Source organism: Plasmodium inui (assembly GCF_000524495.1).
Source record: "Plasmodium inui San Antonio 1 unplaced genomic scaffold supercont1.2, whole genome shotgun sequence".
NCBI classification, from domain to species: Eukaryota; Apicomplexa; class Aconoidasida; order Haemosporida; family Plasmodiidae; genus Plasmodium; species Plasmodium inui.
In genome coordinates, this window is record NW_008481836.1 from 1,490,004 (window position 1) to 1,505,021 (window position 15,018).

At 44.0% G+C, this 15,018-nt stretch overlaps 3 protein-coding genes across 3 annotated transcripts; 2 read left to right on the forward strand and 1 right to left on the reverse strand.

The window, feature by feature from the left end:
* Window positions 1-905: 905 nt before the first annotated feature.
* C922_00776 (hypothetical protein) lies at window positions 906-2,405 on the forward strand (the record flags this gene model as incomplete). The annotated part of the gene is made up of 1 exon (XM_008816388.1): window positions 906-2,405. One exon carries the CDS (start codon window positions 906-908, stop codon window positions 2,403-2,405), a length of 1,500 nt encoding a protein of 499 aa, XP_008814610.1.
* A 1,045-nt stretch (window positions 2,406-3,450) lies between these two features.
* C922_00777 (DNA gyrase subunit A) lies at window positions 3,451-7,098 on the reverse strand (the record flags this gene model as incomplete). The annotated part of the gene is made up of 1 exon (XM_008816389.1): window positions 3,451-7,098. One exon carries the CDS (start codon window positions 7,096-7,098, stop codon window positions 3,451-3,453), a length of 3,648 nt encoding a protein of 1,215 aa, XP_008814611.1.
* A 2,033-nt stretch (window positions 7,099-9,131) lies between these two features.
* On the forward strand, window positions 9,132-14,996 carry C922_00778 (phospholipid-translocating ATPase; the record flags this gene model as incomplete). The annotated part of the gene is made up of 7 exons (XM_008816390.1): window positions 9,132-9,949; window positions 10,056-12,948; window positions 13,140-13,442; window positions 13,592-13,945; window positions 14,097-14,279; window positions 14,519-14,643; window positions 14,783-14,996. The coding sequence occupies 7 exons, from the start codon at window positions 9,132-9,134 to the stop codon at window positions 14,994-14,996; spliced, it is 4,890 nt and encodes a 1,629-aa protein (XP_008814612.1).
* Between the last annotated feature and the right edge of the window lie 22 nt (window positions 14,997-15,018).

A 15,018-nucleotide genomic window follows, 5' to 3' on the forward strand; every position in this document is an offset into this window, starting at 1 on the left:
GAAATTTGAAGAAAAAAAAAATTGTTCCAAATTCCCCACCAGTTACAAACACAAGTGGGCCATATTCATTTACACGTAGGCATAATACATAATGTATACATAATAGTATACAGTACTTACGAAGTCCTTACGAAGTACTTACGAATCACTTACCAAGTACATGTCAACGTTGCGAAAACGCGCACATCGAAGCCGCCCTTTTTAACGGTATTTTTTATGAGTTAACGGCAGCCGCTAGTTGGGAAAATTCCTGAGAGGACAAAGCGAGCTGCGAATTCGTATGGCATGTAGCATCAGACCTTCGCCTGCATTTTACGTCGGTACGCACAGACGTGGCCGCGATTGCACGAACTAATGCATCGCACAACCCGTTCTTCTGTTCTAAGTGAGCCAAAAAAATGACAACTAGGGGGAGAAGCCCAGCCACGAAGTAGCAACGACGAAGTGGCAGCCGAGTGGAGGCAACCACCTAGTGGAGACCCCCCTGTAACGGAGCATCTGCCAGTAAATAACATGAGCACCGCAGCACTTGTACATACGCAACACACGACACCAATCAAAGAGGCCATTTCCCCCCCCGACAACATCTTCCCGTGCCGTGTGCCACACATGTGAGCGGAGCGGGATGTGAACAAGGGAGCACCAAGGGAAGGAAGGAGCGAAAGTCTGAAGAGGGAGAGGCACAAAAAGGTGAACACGCGAAGGGAAGGAAGAGAAAGGCACCGAAACCCAGCACAACAGAAGCTAGCTGAGCCGGGGAGAGCAAAACAGAAGCTAGTTGAACAGAACAAAACACAACAGAAGCTAGCTGAATCGAACAGAGCACAACAGAAGCTTGCTGAACCGAACGGATCCCGGCCGAGCCTAAGCTACCATAACCACAACCCTTCTCCCGCCCGAACGAAATGAAAATATGCGAGAGCGAGCTGCCCATCATCCCGATCGAGGACGCCAAGCACTACTCTTGCAGCGAGGATAACGACACCATCAACCTGGAGAACAATTCGAATGACCTGAACAGCTACCAGAAATTCCTGATCGGCAGTTCGCCTCACGACGGAGCGGACAAGTACAGAGATAAGCAAATGCACTCGTTGGTAAAGAAGGAGAAGGGCGCGGAGAACTTTTGCAGCACTAGGGAAAGCAACGGAGGCAGGCACGGAGACAGCCACGCGGGCAGCCATCGAGGCAGCCATGCGGGAAGTCACCTCTACAGCAACCGGGGGCACATGCGTGCTACGCCCCGCAGAAACAATGAGAAGGGCCTAAATTTGATCAAAAGGAGGAAGGGGGGGATGGGGAAAGACCCGTATGGAAATACACATTTGGTATTGGGCAACATACGAAGTGGTAGAAAGTTAAAAAGAAAGCTTCTCTGGAATAGTTACTACGGAGATCAGAACACAAACGTGTCTGAATTATCGTACATAAAAGAATTTGAAAATAACTCCTTTATGCACGACAATAATCACCAAATGGTAGTGTATGAGAAGAAGTACCCAGATTATAGTGCACTAATTCAGAGAGAAACCTCAAGTCAAAAAATTAAGAACTTTTTTGTTTACTCTCCAGACATAATCCAAAGATGGATAAGAGTCATATTTAATATCATCATAACATCCCTAATAGTGACATTGATTTATTTTACATTCGTATCCGTTAGAGAAGACATAAACAAGAAAGTTGCCATTCAGATGCAAAACGTGAAGGAAGAATCGGACTCGTGTAAGAAGCAATACTATGCTCATAAATGTGGTACAGTAAATTTACCTATCCTAAATGATAAATGTGAAGAATGGCTCAGATGTATGAAAACTGATCACAAGTTATATCAAGATTTTTCTTTCTTGTCTGCACAAATGTTGGGTCAGCTTATTAATGCATTTATTGTTCAGTTTGAATGGAAAAGTATCTGTGTAATTGCTTTTATTTTCCTTCTAATTTTTATTGGTAGTAATTATGCCTTATCCATTGGTGGAGGGGGGGCTAGAGGAAATGGCAATGAGTATAATGTGTACAGCTCACATATGACTCCTCCTGTGCACCCTCCTAATGGGAACATCCCTCCTTTCCCTTACTACCACTTTTATCCTTTCATGCCACAAGGTGTGAATTATGGCGGATCAGGTAACCATCCTGATGTCCCACTGATGAATACTCCTTTCTCACATAATAAATACTACTCAAGTGGAAGTCTCGGCAGACCCGGGGGGGGATACCCCCCTACAAATTATAGCTACCTGAATCAGTACACAAACAACAGCGAGAACAATGCCTCCACGCAGTCAAATTGCAGGAACAAAGACGACTACTCCGAGGTATATAATGGTGCCTCCAAGAAGGATGCCAAGCGAGGCTCCAAGAAATTGGGCTTCCTCAAGTACCTCACCCCGGATTTTAAGTAAATTCCCGCGAGGCGTTAATTTGGGTGGAGAGATTCCTCTGTCGGAGGTGCGGCACTGCCCCCTCGGGGATTATGCCCCCGCGTAGGTGTACCAGCTGTATGGCCTGTACGAATTGTGCGAGTTCTACGGATTGTACGAGTTGTACGGCTTGCACGAGGTGTACACCGCTGCCCCTCCCTCTGTGCAACCCCAAATACGCAGAAGAAAGAGGGACAACCATGTGCCCCTGCGCAATTTCTTAACATTTGATCCCCCCCTTTCGCTGCACCCCTACGGGCGTACGTACATATGGTTATCCACATGGGAAATGCGGGAAAATGTAAAAGGTGTGAAGCAATAATGTGAAGCAAAAGTGTCAAGTACTTTTTTTTTGTTAAATTTTTATAAATTAAAAAGCGCCCAGCACGTTGCTGTATTTTTTTTTTTTTTTTTTTTTATGAAGCTTTAAATCCCTTTTGATTCACCAAATGGTGTGCACCTTCAGCGCGCTCTTTGTCTTTCCCAACAAGCTACCCCATGACTTCTTTCCTTCTCAAATTCAGCAGGAACCATTTGACCAATGCAGTGCACTTTTAGTAGTCCCAACTGAGTACTACCTCCGTTGTGCAGAACTTTACTAATGCCTGTCCTGAATGGGTCACGTGGACGTCTGCGCAACTGTGCAAAATGAAATGGCCGGACCGAGCGCATAATCTGGGTAGGATATCATGGCGCCAATTGGTGCGACGGCAAATTTGTTGACAGCCCACCGTGTCGGAGTTACACATGGGAGTGAGAAAGAAAAAAGCAAGGAAAGAATGAATGAAAGAAAAAAAAAATCATCTTGCCCTGTGGGCACAAAGTGTTAGCCAAAATGCACACGCATTCGCTGCGCGGTCTGCTCGCCCGCTGGGGTTGTTTTTTTTCCCCATGTTAAAGTGGGAAGCAAATATTAAAGGGCTCACACAAAGAAAAAAAAAAAAAAACACGCGGGTACAAACATAACTATATATAGACACGTGTGTCTGCCCACCATCACGCCTACTTCACATACACTGCAACGGGATTACATAATGTCAAAGAAAACGAGCCGGTTGAGCTTGCTCATCTTGGCATAAATTTGCGATGAGTGCTTCCTGTTTTTTTTTTTCAGGAGGGTGATATTTTTGCGGATCAGAACAGCATGGTCGGTAATCATGATGAGAAAGTCGTTGTCATTCTTCTTTGTCATGTCATACAATTTAAACCCGAGGAATTCGTCCGGGTCGGTGCTCTGCGCGGAAGTTTGGTCCATATGTCGTTTGCTCATGTGGGCGGAGGGATCCTGACTCTCTTTTCCTAGGTGTGCCTCTTTCCCGCCTTTCCCCTGCTCTCTCTCGAGAGCCGCGGCCCTTTTGGCCCGCTTAAACTTCATAATCTTGTACCCCTTGCCCTTCTTCTTCTGCACTTTGAGCTCCTCCAAGTTTATCATTTTTCCATGTCCCCCTTTGGAAAGAAATATGATTTGAAAATTTTTCACACTTTTTTCGTCATTCTCATATGCCAAGAGGTCCACCACTCTGTCGTTTTTCGCCAGATTGATGCACTTATTCCCGAGCGAGTTTTTTTTTGATATTTTAAAATTGGAGAGTGGAAACTGAATTATGTGTCCACTGGCCGTTCCAACAATGCAGTTGTCCGTAAAATTGCAGTAGCTGAAATGGATATCTTTTTTGTTTTTAAAAAGTCTGATTCCTTTTTTTTTCTTCTTCAAGAAAACGTCGTTGTTTATGACTTTCATTTTTCCATTTTCACTGCACACGATGAGGTACTTTTTATTTTCCTCGAACTTGGTCATGCCGGTGATGCTCTTTGAGCAGTGCACCACTTGGTTGATTGGCGTCCCCTTGGAGTCGTAAGACGAAGTCTGCAAATCGCACACATTCAGGATGTAGGCTTTGTTCTGGCTGTCCGTGAGCAGTAGTTTGTCTTTGTTTCTGCAGAGGATGCTTTTCTTCACTTTGTAGCAGTTGGCTGAGTTGGCAGTGGGGGGCTTAGCAATGGAGGTGGTTTCCCCATCTACTGCTACGTTGGCTGTCTCGCCTCCTCCTACGTTGGCCGTGCCACTTACTGCTGGTTTGGCCGCTTCCCCCGGTGCGCCGCCACCCTTGAGTCGCCTCTCCTCGTTCTCCTTCAAAATGTACTTCACGTTGGACAGCTTCATGATATTGTTCTGGTGATTCTTCAACTTCTCCGCAATTTTGATCTTCTTGACGTACCCTCCGTAGGTTATTAGGACAAGGACGTGATCGTTGTTGTAAACATCTTTGACGTCCGTGTGTATGGAGTCGATGTAGGTGTGCCTGTAGTGAAGAAAAGGGTCTATTTTTTTCGTCCCCTTTTGAGTGTCTTCCACCGGGGGTGCGCACTCCGCGTCATGCACTCCTCCCCTTTGGTTATTTCCCCTGGTTAAGGGGGGATCCACCACTTCGATGTGTTGCCCTTCACCGTTGTGCGTTTGGTTCGGATTTGCATCCCTTTGCAAAATTTCGCTTTCCTCTTTTGAATCTTCCGCGTCGGCTGCAAGCTCAGATGGATCATCCCGCGGGGGGGTAGGCGGTTGGATTAAGTGCTCCTTAAAGTGCTGACTGCGTCCGGGTGGGTTTATATAAACGTACTTATACTTAACGCTCTGCGGGGGTGCGAACCTTCCTACGCTGCTGCTGCCATACTTATTTTTTATGTAGGCCAGCTGCTCAATGATGAGGTGCTTGATCTTCTCCACGTTGGCGATGAGGTCTCGATTCTCCTGCATGCGAGCCAGAATTTTCTCCCTCTGAGTTCCAAAATCGACGTTCTTAATGTTGACCAATTTCTGTATCTTCATAGAGAGGATGTGCTGGATCTGATAATCATTAAGTTGGAAATTTTTTTTAAAAAAATCTTTTATCTGTTCAATGCTTTGGTTCTTCTGGAGAAAGGAAATAATCTCCAAAATTTTTTTCTGTATGAGCATGTACAGGTGTATGATGTGAAGTTCTTTCTGTAAGTTTTTATTTTTTATTGTCAAATTGTTTCTAATAAATTTTATGCGATTTTCGCACCAAAGCTGTAAGAACGATTTCAATGAGAACTGGGTGTAACTATTTTGGTGACCGATGGAAACAAAATTGCAATGGTAGGTAATCTGCATCTGTGTGTACTTAAAAATGAAGGAAAGGAAGTCATTTATTTGTTCCAGTTGGCTATTTTTCCTCAGTTCCAGTACAATTCGCATGTCCTCCTTCTCACTTTCATCTCTTATTTTTTGTAAAATATTTTCATGCTCATTTTTTTTCTCATTCAAAATGTTAATCATATTTTCGATTAGTTCATTTGGCTTCACATTTGGGGGTAAATTTTTTATTACTAACTTTTTACTCCCCCTCGGGTCCACATCTTCTGGGTGTAGGTTGAGCAAATCATTCACGTGGGTGACGTAACCTTTGTCATTCTTCGTGTACTCCAGAAAGACGTTGCTCCTAATTTCTATATTTCCCTTCCCCGTTTGATATACATTTTGCAGCTCATTCGGTTTGCTTATAATAATCCCTCCAGTGGAGAAGTCGGGCCCCTTTATTATAGCGGCTAAGTGGTCCTCTTTAATACTTGGGTCGAGTAAAAAGCTAATGGTGCAGTTGATCACATCTACTAAGTTATGGCAGGGGATGTTACTCAATATGCTGACTGCAATGCCGGAGCATCCATTAATGAGTAGGAGAGGAACTTTGCTGCACAGCACCTTCGGCTCCACTTCATTCCCATCAAAGTTTCGCACGTATTCTACGTTCTCATCATTTATTTCGTCCAAAAGGATATCATAACAGAAGTTTGAAACTTTAGCCTCCGTGTAACGCATAGCCGCTGCGTTGTACTCAACGGAGCCGAAGTTCCCGTATCCATTGATTAGCAGATTGCTATTGTGATGCTTCTGTGCCAGACGAACCAACGCATCGTACACACTTTTATCTCCATGTGGGTGATATTTTCCAATAACCTCACCCACGATTCTGGCACATTTCTTATAACTGCCCTTTTCCGCGCCTTTATTTATTTCGTACATGCTCCATATGATCCTCCTCTGCACTGTTTTTAGGCCATCGCGATAATCACATAGACATCTGTTTAGGATTAAAAAGTTGGCATAAGACAGGAAGCTTTTTGACAGCAGCTCGCAAATTTCCACGTCGTAGTATTCTCCCTTGATTCTTTTTATGCTTTCTTCCACAGGGTCGCTTATCCCTGTCGTTTGGGCACCTCCTGCATGGCTACTTCTGTTCGTTTTAGCCATTCGCATAGGGGATTCTTCACTTGGCTCGTTGCTCACAGTTGAAGTTGGCACTCCGCTCGATGAGAGCGGCCCTCCATCTGATTCTCCATCTGCCTCCCCCTCCGCGCTGCCCTTCCTCGCGAGCAGCAGGGACGACCTCAGGAATTTGCCACCATTTTTCCCATCACCTCTTTCCTCTCTACTGCTTTTTTTATGGCCGACCAACCTGTTTCTCCCCTTTAGCGCCCGCTTCCTCACTCCCCCATGCCCAGTGTGTATAAAAAGAGGGGCACTACTCTTGTGGGGGGTCCAAATCGGGACCAACTTCTCCCTTTTTTCGCTTCTCACAAAAAGACAACTGAAGTTGCGGAGTGGGAGAAACAGATTTGTTACGAGGACGAAGAAGAAGGGACATAGGAACCACATAATAGTGATACGCACCTGAGGGGGTGCGCCGTTGCCTGTCTCTACGTGTGCATAATGCGGTGTGTAACGTCCGCGTAGAGCAACCGGTTAGGGGGGCTAGCAGTCCGCGGGCGCCAGGGCTTCTGGGGCGCTGCGCCGACGCTCCGATGGCGGTAACATTTGCAAGAATATCTATGCATACACATATGCATATGTGCACACTTCCCTCGCACACGAGGCGCCCTTCGGTGTGATAAACGCATCAGACAGACGTGCACCCGTAGAGAAGCAGCAAGCGTGCGCGTTGAGCGTTCAGGACATTTAAGGTCATTCTTTTTTTTTTTTTTTTTGCTTTCCCCTTTAAACTTTTTTTTCTTCTTTTCCCTTATTTTAATTTGATGAATTATTCACCCACAAATGTATAACGTTACAATCGTTTATCTTTTCTTCCCTTTTCGCTCCTCTGAACGGGAAGAATGCAGAGGTGAGAAAAAGCAAAATACGAATGGATGAAGGGCCAAGTGCCCACACGCCGATGCGACAAACAGGCGCAAAAACAGAACAGTAGAGTACGATGAGTTCTGTTCCCCGCGTGTTGGCGCGCTTGTGCCTTCACTTGGGGGGGGCGAGAACCTTTTTTGACTTTTCAAGCACAGCAGGTAGGTACATGCGTAGAAACGTGTACATGTCACCATACAAGTATTGCTGCCGTACAAAATACAACATTTATATTTGCATTACATGCGCATTGAACACTTCTTCCGTGGGTGCCCTTTTTACACGCTCAAGAGGAGATGTTTAGCTAATCCTTCTTGCCGCGCGGGGGCAAAAATGAGAAAAAAAGGAATGGACTGGTGCAGAGAATTTCCCTTGCAAATTTATTGCGCCTTGGTGGATCTTCCAAAAAAAAAAAAAAAAAAAAATATGCATAACAATATGAAGCAAATAAATGCGCAAAATGTTCCAAAAAAAAGGGGAAAAAATCCTTTTAGCAATAACATGCTTGAGCGTTATGTATATTTTGTGCCGATGCAAAAATGAAAACATTTCTGGCACTTTTTCTGATACCTCTTTTTTGTTAAAGAGTTACCAAATAAACGGGCAATTAATCAGCCAAATTAACCCCGTATCGCTTTTCATGTGAGTGATCACAGTTTTGCTGTTTGGATGCAAACGCACAAAAATCTATAAATAAAATAAACATAATCATATGTTTGTTTCTTTCCGATCGTATGTGAACACATAATACTGTTCTTTCTTTTTTTTTTTTTTTTCTTCCTTTTCCTTGTCAAAAATTTGTACATACGGATAACCGCTCTGGAGGAAGGTGGCTTTAAATGACCAACTTCAGGAGCGCCTGCAGATGATACAAAGATATGCGCAAAAACGGGGGCACTGAAAAGTCAAACTGGTTTTGATTCTCTCGACTGTGTCACCTCCGAGATCTTTTTTCGCAACCATGCATTGTTAAGAGGATCACTTGGTCGCCCACTTTTGGCTTCCCCTTTTGAAGATTCGCTACCTCTCCCCCCACTTAGGGAAAATTGCAGAACAGAAATATATGATATATTTTTGTCGGCAAGGGAAACATACTCAGTGGTGCACGTGTGCGACAGACACGTGCCCCGAGGGAAGTGAGAATGGGTCCACCCCTTTTTTTCGAGCGTCTCAGCCCTTTAACATGATGCATAGCAGGCCGGGTTATTTCCCCGTGTGATGCTACTACGCATATTTGTAAGACAACCGAGAGGGGGAGCGGCAGAAAAGAAGCATCAAAAGAGAAGCAGCAGAAGGGACGGAGAACAATAGACGCAGCGTAAGAGACTCTGCAGCAGCGACACGGTAGAAGGCTTATTCCCCTCGATCGGCACCCCAGACGGGGGCTCCGCATTTCCCGCTATAGAAGCATAAAAACACGCACAACGCGGAGTCGGACGTGGGCGAACACCTCCGTATACACAGGCATATCAGCGGCGCAGGAGCTCATCGGCTCACCCCGCTTCCCTGCCTAGCGCTTCACAATTTCCCCCGAGAACCTTCCACATGAGGGCAAGATGGTGGACGACGAGGAGCTAAAGAGGCTTCGGTTCGTTCTGAGCAAAAAGGTGGGGCGGATAAAGTACTTTTTTTCGTACACATTCTACAAGATATTCAGCCATTTTTATAACAAGAAAAATAAGAAGCGAGAAAGGTTTGTAAATATACACGGAAGGACGAGTCCAAAATTTTTCTGCGACAATAAAATTAGGAGCACAAAATACACAGTGATCTCATTTATTCCTCTCTTTTTATTTTACCAGTTCGCGGACTTTTTGAATTTATTCTATTTGTGTGTTTCTTTGTTACAAGTCATCCCGATATTCAATACGGGGTATGTGTTCACCTTTGTTGCTCCATTAATCTTCATCATCTTTGTAAGTTTAATCAATGAAGTGGTTGATGATTTGAAGCGATTTATAAAGGATCTGGAGAATAACAACGAAATTTATTACACCCTTTTGGAAAACGGAAATTTCGAAAAAATATACTCCAAAGATATCAAAGTAGGAGATATCATCTTGATAAAATCCAAGCAGAGAGCCCCAGCAGATTGTATTCTGTTACGTAATTTAAATAAAAATGAAGAATATACTTTTAAAGTGGAGGAGAAGAAATTCTTCGGCAACATAAAATTGAATAAAAGTTCCAACGTGTATAACAAGATTAACAAAAACTACTACCATTTTAATAAAAATATTGATAACGAACTGATTGATGATCGATATAACGAATCGAACAACAACCTGAGCGAAACGAGCAATCACCTACTCTTTAGTGAAAATGAAAAATCGCTAAGCGGAGGGAAAGAAAAGAAATATCTTTTAAAAGACAAGTCAGACAAAAGTGGTCATAAAAATGATATGAACACTTCAGGCGAATTGGACCATTTTGAAAAGAAAAAGAAAAAAAAAAAAAAAAAAAAAAATATTAAAAAATAGAAAAAACAAGGACGCAGCTGCTGCGAACGAAACGGCCAATTATACGTATGTCAAAACGGACAAAATTGATGGAGAGACGGACTGGAAAATTAAGTACCCAATTAGCATCTTCCAAAATTTAAAAAAGTTGAAAGATTTCTTCACCATAGACATTTTGTTCATCCTGGAGCAGCCCAAAAATGACATTTATAAAATTGAGGGGTCCTTCGTCATATTCAAGTACAACCCGCATGGCGACTTCCAGAAGGAGGAAAACAACAACACGCTGGGGCTGAGCGATCACCAGCTGATGAACTATTCGTTTGACATGATCAGGGACGGAGAGATCGACTTGGAGCGCGGCGGTCGCGGCGGAGTGGCCAGGAGGGAAGAACCCGGCGCACCACCATACGGGGCGGAGGAGGAGGAAGAAGATGACGAAGATGACGAAGATAACGACGAAGATGACGACGAGGAAGACGACGAGGAAGACGACGAAGATGATGAGGAGGATGACAATGAGGAGAAGGAGGAGCAACAGCAGGGCCATCGAGAGGATGATCGCCGAAACGAACTCGAACTGGACAATCTAGCGAACGACAAAGGAAAGGAAGTCCAACATAAGGGCTATGTGAATTTGGCGGAAAAGGACACAAACTACGTGTACAGCGATAAGAAAAAGGAAAAAAAGAACAAAGAAATGGTGAAATTTGTCGACGTGGAAAAGGGAGCCATCGGGGGAGCGGGATCGGGTGCTGCTATGCCGGATCGAAACAGAGGAGTCATTGAAAAGTACAGCTGCTCAAAGAGTAGTGGCAAAAGTAGTGGAAAAAATAGTGGAAATAATAGCGGGAATTATGTCGGAGAAACGAGCATGTGTAGTGTATTTAATAATGAAGCTAATTTCAACTTTTACAATGTTACTTATAGAAAAAAATTAAATTACGACAACTTCATTTTGTTCAACTCGGTGATTACCAGCTCTGATGTGCTCTGTTTGGTAATCTACACCGGAAGTGACACAAGAGTTAACATGAGTACACAGATTAGCAAAATAAAAAGAGGAATGATAGACCAGAAATTAAATATGATAACGTTATTTTTGTTTCTCATTCTGACGTTGTTCTCCATGTATATGTGTTCCGTGAAGATGAATAATCTGTGGTACTTGAATTTTATTCGTTTCATTTTGCTGTTCTCATCCGTCATCCCGATATCTTTAAGCGTCAATTTGAATATTGCTAAAATTTACTACACTTTGATGATTCAGAAGGATAAGGAAATCGAAACGACGATCATAAAGAACAGCTCAATTATAGAAAACTTTGGTGACGTCGATTACATTTTCACAGACAAGACGGGAACACTCACAGAAAATGTAATGGTGCTTAAAGTTATACATATCGGCTTGGACGTCATCCATGCGGAAAATGAAAAGAATAATATGCTCCAGGGAAGTATGGAAAGTAAAGGGAAAGGGAATTTCAACAAGCATATGCTATCGTACGATCTGGATGACTTAAACGAAGATGTTGATGCCTCTTCCATGTATTTAGGATCCAACTATTCCAAGAACGATCGAAGGAATAAGAATAGTGGAAACAAAAATGGAAACTACATCTCCTTTAATTACGATATCGAGAGTGGAAGAAACAAAAATGAACTCTCATCCTTGAGACAAGTTGGCAAAGCAGTGAACCCAATGGATCGTATCAACATGCTACATGATGAGGAAAACATTGATGAGGAAAATTTCGACTATGATAATTTTGATTATGGAAATTTTAATGAACATTCCACCGCCTCCAAATCAGGCTTCTCTCAAAATAGCTACCGAAATGGAAACATGAAATCGTTCAAACAGAACAACATGACTCTGAATAATAGTACCGTCTCAGGGGGAGCCTTAGGTCAGAGGCGAAACGACATTAATAAAAAGAACTCGCTGCACTTGGAGAAGAAGAAAAAAGTAGAGCTGATGGTAGACGAATTTTTGAAGTACAAGTCGGACCCCTTAGATTACTACAATGACAATGTGGAGGATGTAGAGTATTTGAAGAAGCACCGCGTGTTCCAGACCTTTTTATCCTTCCTTATATGCAACAATATTAGGACTCTGGCCAAGGAGAGCAGCAACAGCGGGGGTGCCAGTGGCAGTGCAAATGGCAGTGGCAGCAGTGGTGCCAACGGAGCTGCTAACGGAGGAGGCACCAAAGAAAAGGACAAGGGAAAGAAAAAGAAGGAGCAGAAAGAAACGGACCATCAGAAAAACTTCTACTACATATTAAAAGTGAATCGAAAAAATAAAAAGGAAAATAAAATTAAGAAAGAGAAACATATGGATACTACCAGCACAGCCTATTCTTATGACAAGAAAAATGTGGAGTCTAACAGCTCCGAGGAATCTGAGACCTTTTCCCACTCGGATGTCAGTTATCAATGTTCCTCTCCAGATGAGTTGGCCTTCCTAAAATATGCTACCAACTGTGGGTTCATCTTGAGGAAGAAAACTGCCAGCAGGATAGAAATAAAATATAAAAACCTTCTCATGGAGTACGATATTTTGCTTCACATCCCATTCTCTTCCGAGACCAAACGAATGAGCATTTTCGTCCGCAATGTGAAAAACAGGAATATCTACTTTTTCATTAAAGGGGCGGATAACATTTTAATAAAGAAGTGTCATGAGAAGTATAAGACATTCATTTATGAGGAGAGTGACCATCTGTCAAACTTGGGTCTCCGTGTCCTCGTGCATGGATTTTTAAACATAGAGGAGCAGTTCTTCCATACCTTCTCCAATTTATACAACAAGAATAAGGACGTCAAGGGGCAGCTGGAGAATATTTTGGACTACGTTGAGAAAAACATCAAGGTTCTGGCCATAACCGGCGTGGAGGACAAGCTGCAGGAGGTGAGCTGAGTGTGCGGAGGGGAGAGGCAGCGTGGGGCAGTGAGAGGCGGTGTGCGGCAGGGTCGTCTGCCAGGTTGTCGCTCTTGTATGTTAGCACTCTAATGTCCTGTTCACTTCATTTTACGTTTCCCCATTCGTTATGCCGCTACACATACGCAGACACATATACACACACACGCACCCTCCTACAGGGCGTCGGAAAGACCATCGAGATGTTGTACAACAGCGGAATCAAGGTGTGGGTGCTGACCGGAGACAAAATCGAAACAGCCATCTGCATCTGCAAAAACGCCAACATTAAGAAGAAGAAGCATAATATCTACATTTTCAGGCACGAAAATATTAAGAGTACGTCAAACCTGATAAGAGACTTTAACTCCATCTTAAGTAACATCGATTCGTATGTCCTCTTCTTTGACAACATTATAATTCAGAACTGCATCAAGTACATTCCTAATGCGTTCGTCGATTTCGCGGCCAATGCGAGGGCAGTGGTAAGCTATATTATAATCCTGTGCGTCGCTATGACGGCGATTCATTTGTGCACTTCGTTTTTCCACTCCACGGCTTGTATTTTTTCTCACGCTTATTTGTCACGCTTATTCCTCACGCATGTTTCTCCCCCTCTGACGCCGCCCCTTAGGTCTGCTGCCGGTGTAGCCCTATCGAGAAGAAAGAAATCGCCGTGCTGATCAAGACCATTAAGAGGAAGAAAATCCTGTGCATCGGGGATGGAGGAAATGACGTGGCCATGATCCAATCAGCGGACATCGGCATTGGTGTTTTAGGAAAGGAAGGAAAACAAGTTGTAAACGATAGTGACATAATTGTTTCGAAATTTAAAAACATAAAGAAGCTTATACTCTACTATGGAAACAACACCTTTTTGCAGACTTCCTCCCTCTGCTCCTTCCTCATTCACAGGGGATTCGTCCTCACCTATCTGCAGTTTATATACAGCTACATTTTTTTCAGCATACCGGTGTCGATCTTTCAGGTGAGTTTACGCGCTGAGGAGGTTTTCACCCCCGCTGCATTTTGCCGATTACATTTTTCCCACCGCATCTTTCCCATCGCATCTTTCCCATCACATTTTTCCCATCACATTTTTCCCATCGCGTCTTTCCTATCACCTTCCCCCCCCGCAGGGATGGCTGCAAATCGGCTACACCACGTACTACACCACGGCGCCATTCCTGTCGCTGCTGTTAGACGTGAAGATAAAAAAAAACTTAATATACCTCTACCCGGAGATATACAAAAATAAGAAGCACAAGCGGAAACTGGATTTGAAATCCTTCTTCATCATCGTGTGGATCTCCATTTTTCAGGTACTTCCCGAGGGGTGTCGCGCAGGGACTGAATGGCTGCCAGCGAATGTGTGAACGTGGAAAAAAGGTGTAGTGCCCAGTTGGCCACGTCGTGAGAGCACAAAATGGAGAAGCCCTTCCGCGTGGATGTACCATTGCTAGGGAGGCACGCCGCCCCCCATTGCTCGTCTGCATCGCTGTTCCCCACCATTCTTCTTCATCGCTGCTCTGCATCGCTGATCTTCACCATCCACCTGCAGGGAACCGTGGTCATGCTCGGGGCGCTGAAGCTGTTTAACGACAACTACAACAACCTCATCAACATATCCTTTTCGTCTCTCATCGTTTTGGAGATCATGAATATTCACTTGGAGGTGGAGTCCTGGTAAGTGCCGGGGGGGGGGGATTCTACTCTGCGCCGGCAGTGCCTGCCGGTGCATGTATATATTCCCACTTATGAGTGGATTATGCCTACTTATGCTTATGTGCGTCCCCACATGGAATCCCTTCATCCTCCCGTGCAGGCACCCGCTGATGATATCAGCCAACATCTGCTCCTTCATCGTGTACATCTTTTCGATGTTCATTCTGAGGAACTACTTCGACATCATGCAAATTATGTCCGTTATGTTTTGGTACAAAGTTATTCTGATCGTGCTCTTCGCCTGGCTACCCTTCTACATAATTAAAAAGGTAAAGAATATCCTAACGCCTTCTCAGTTTTTCAAGCTCGCGTGAGACGACGAGAAGGTGCCACCTC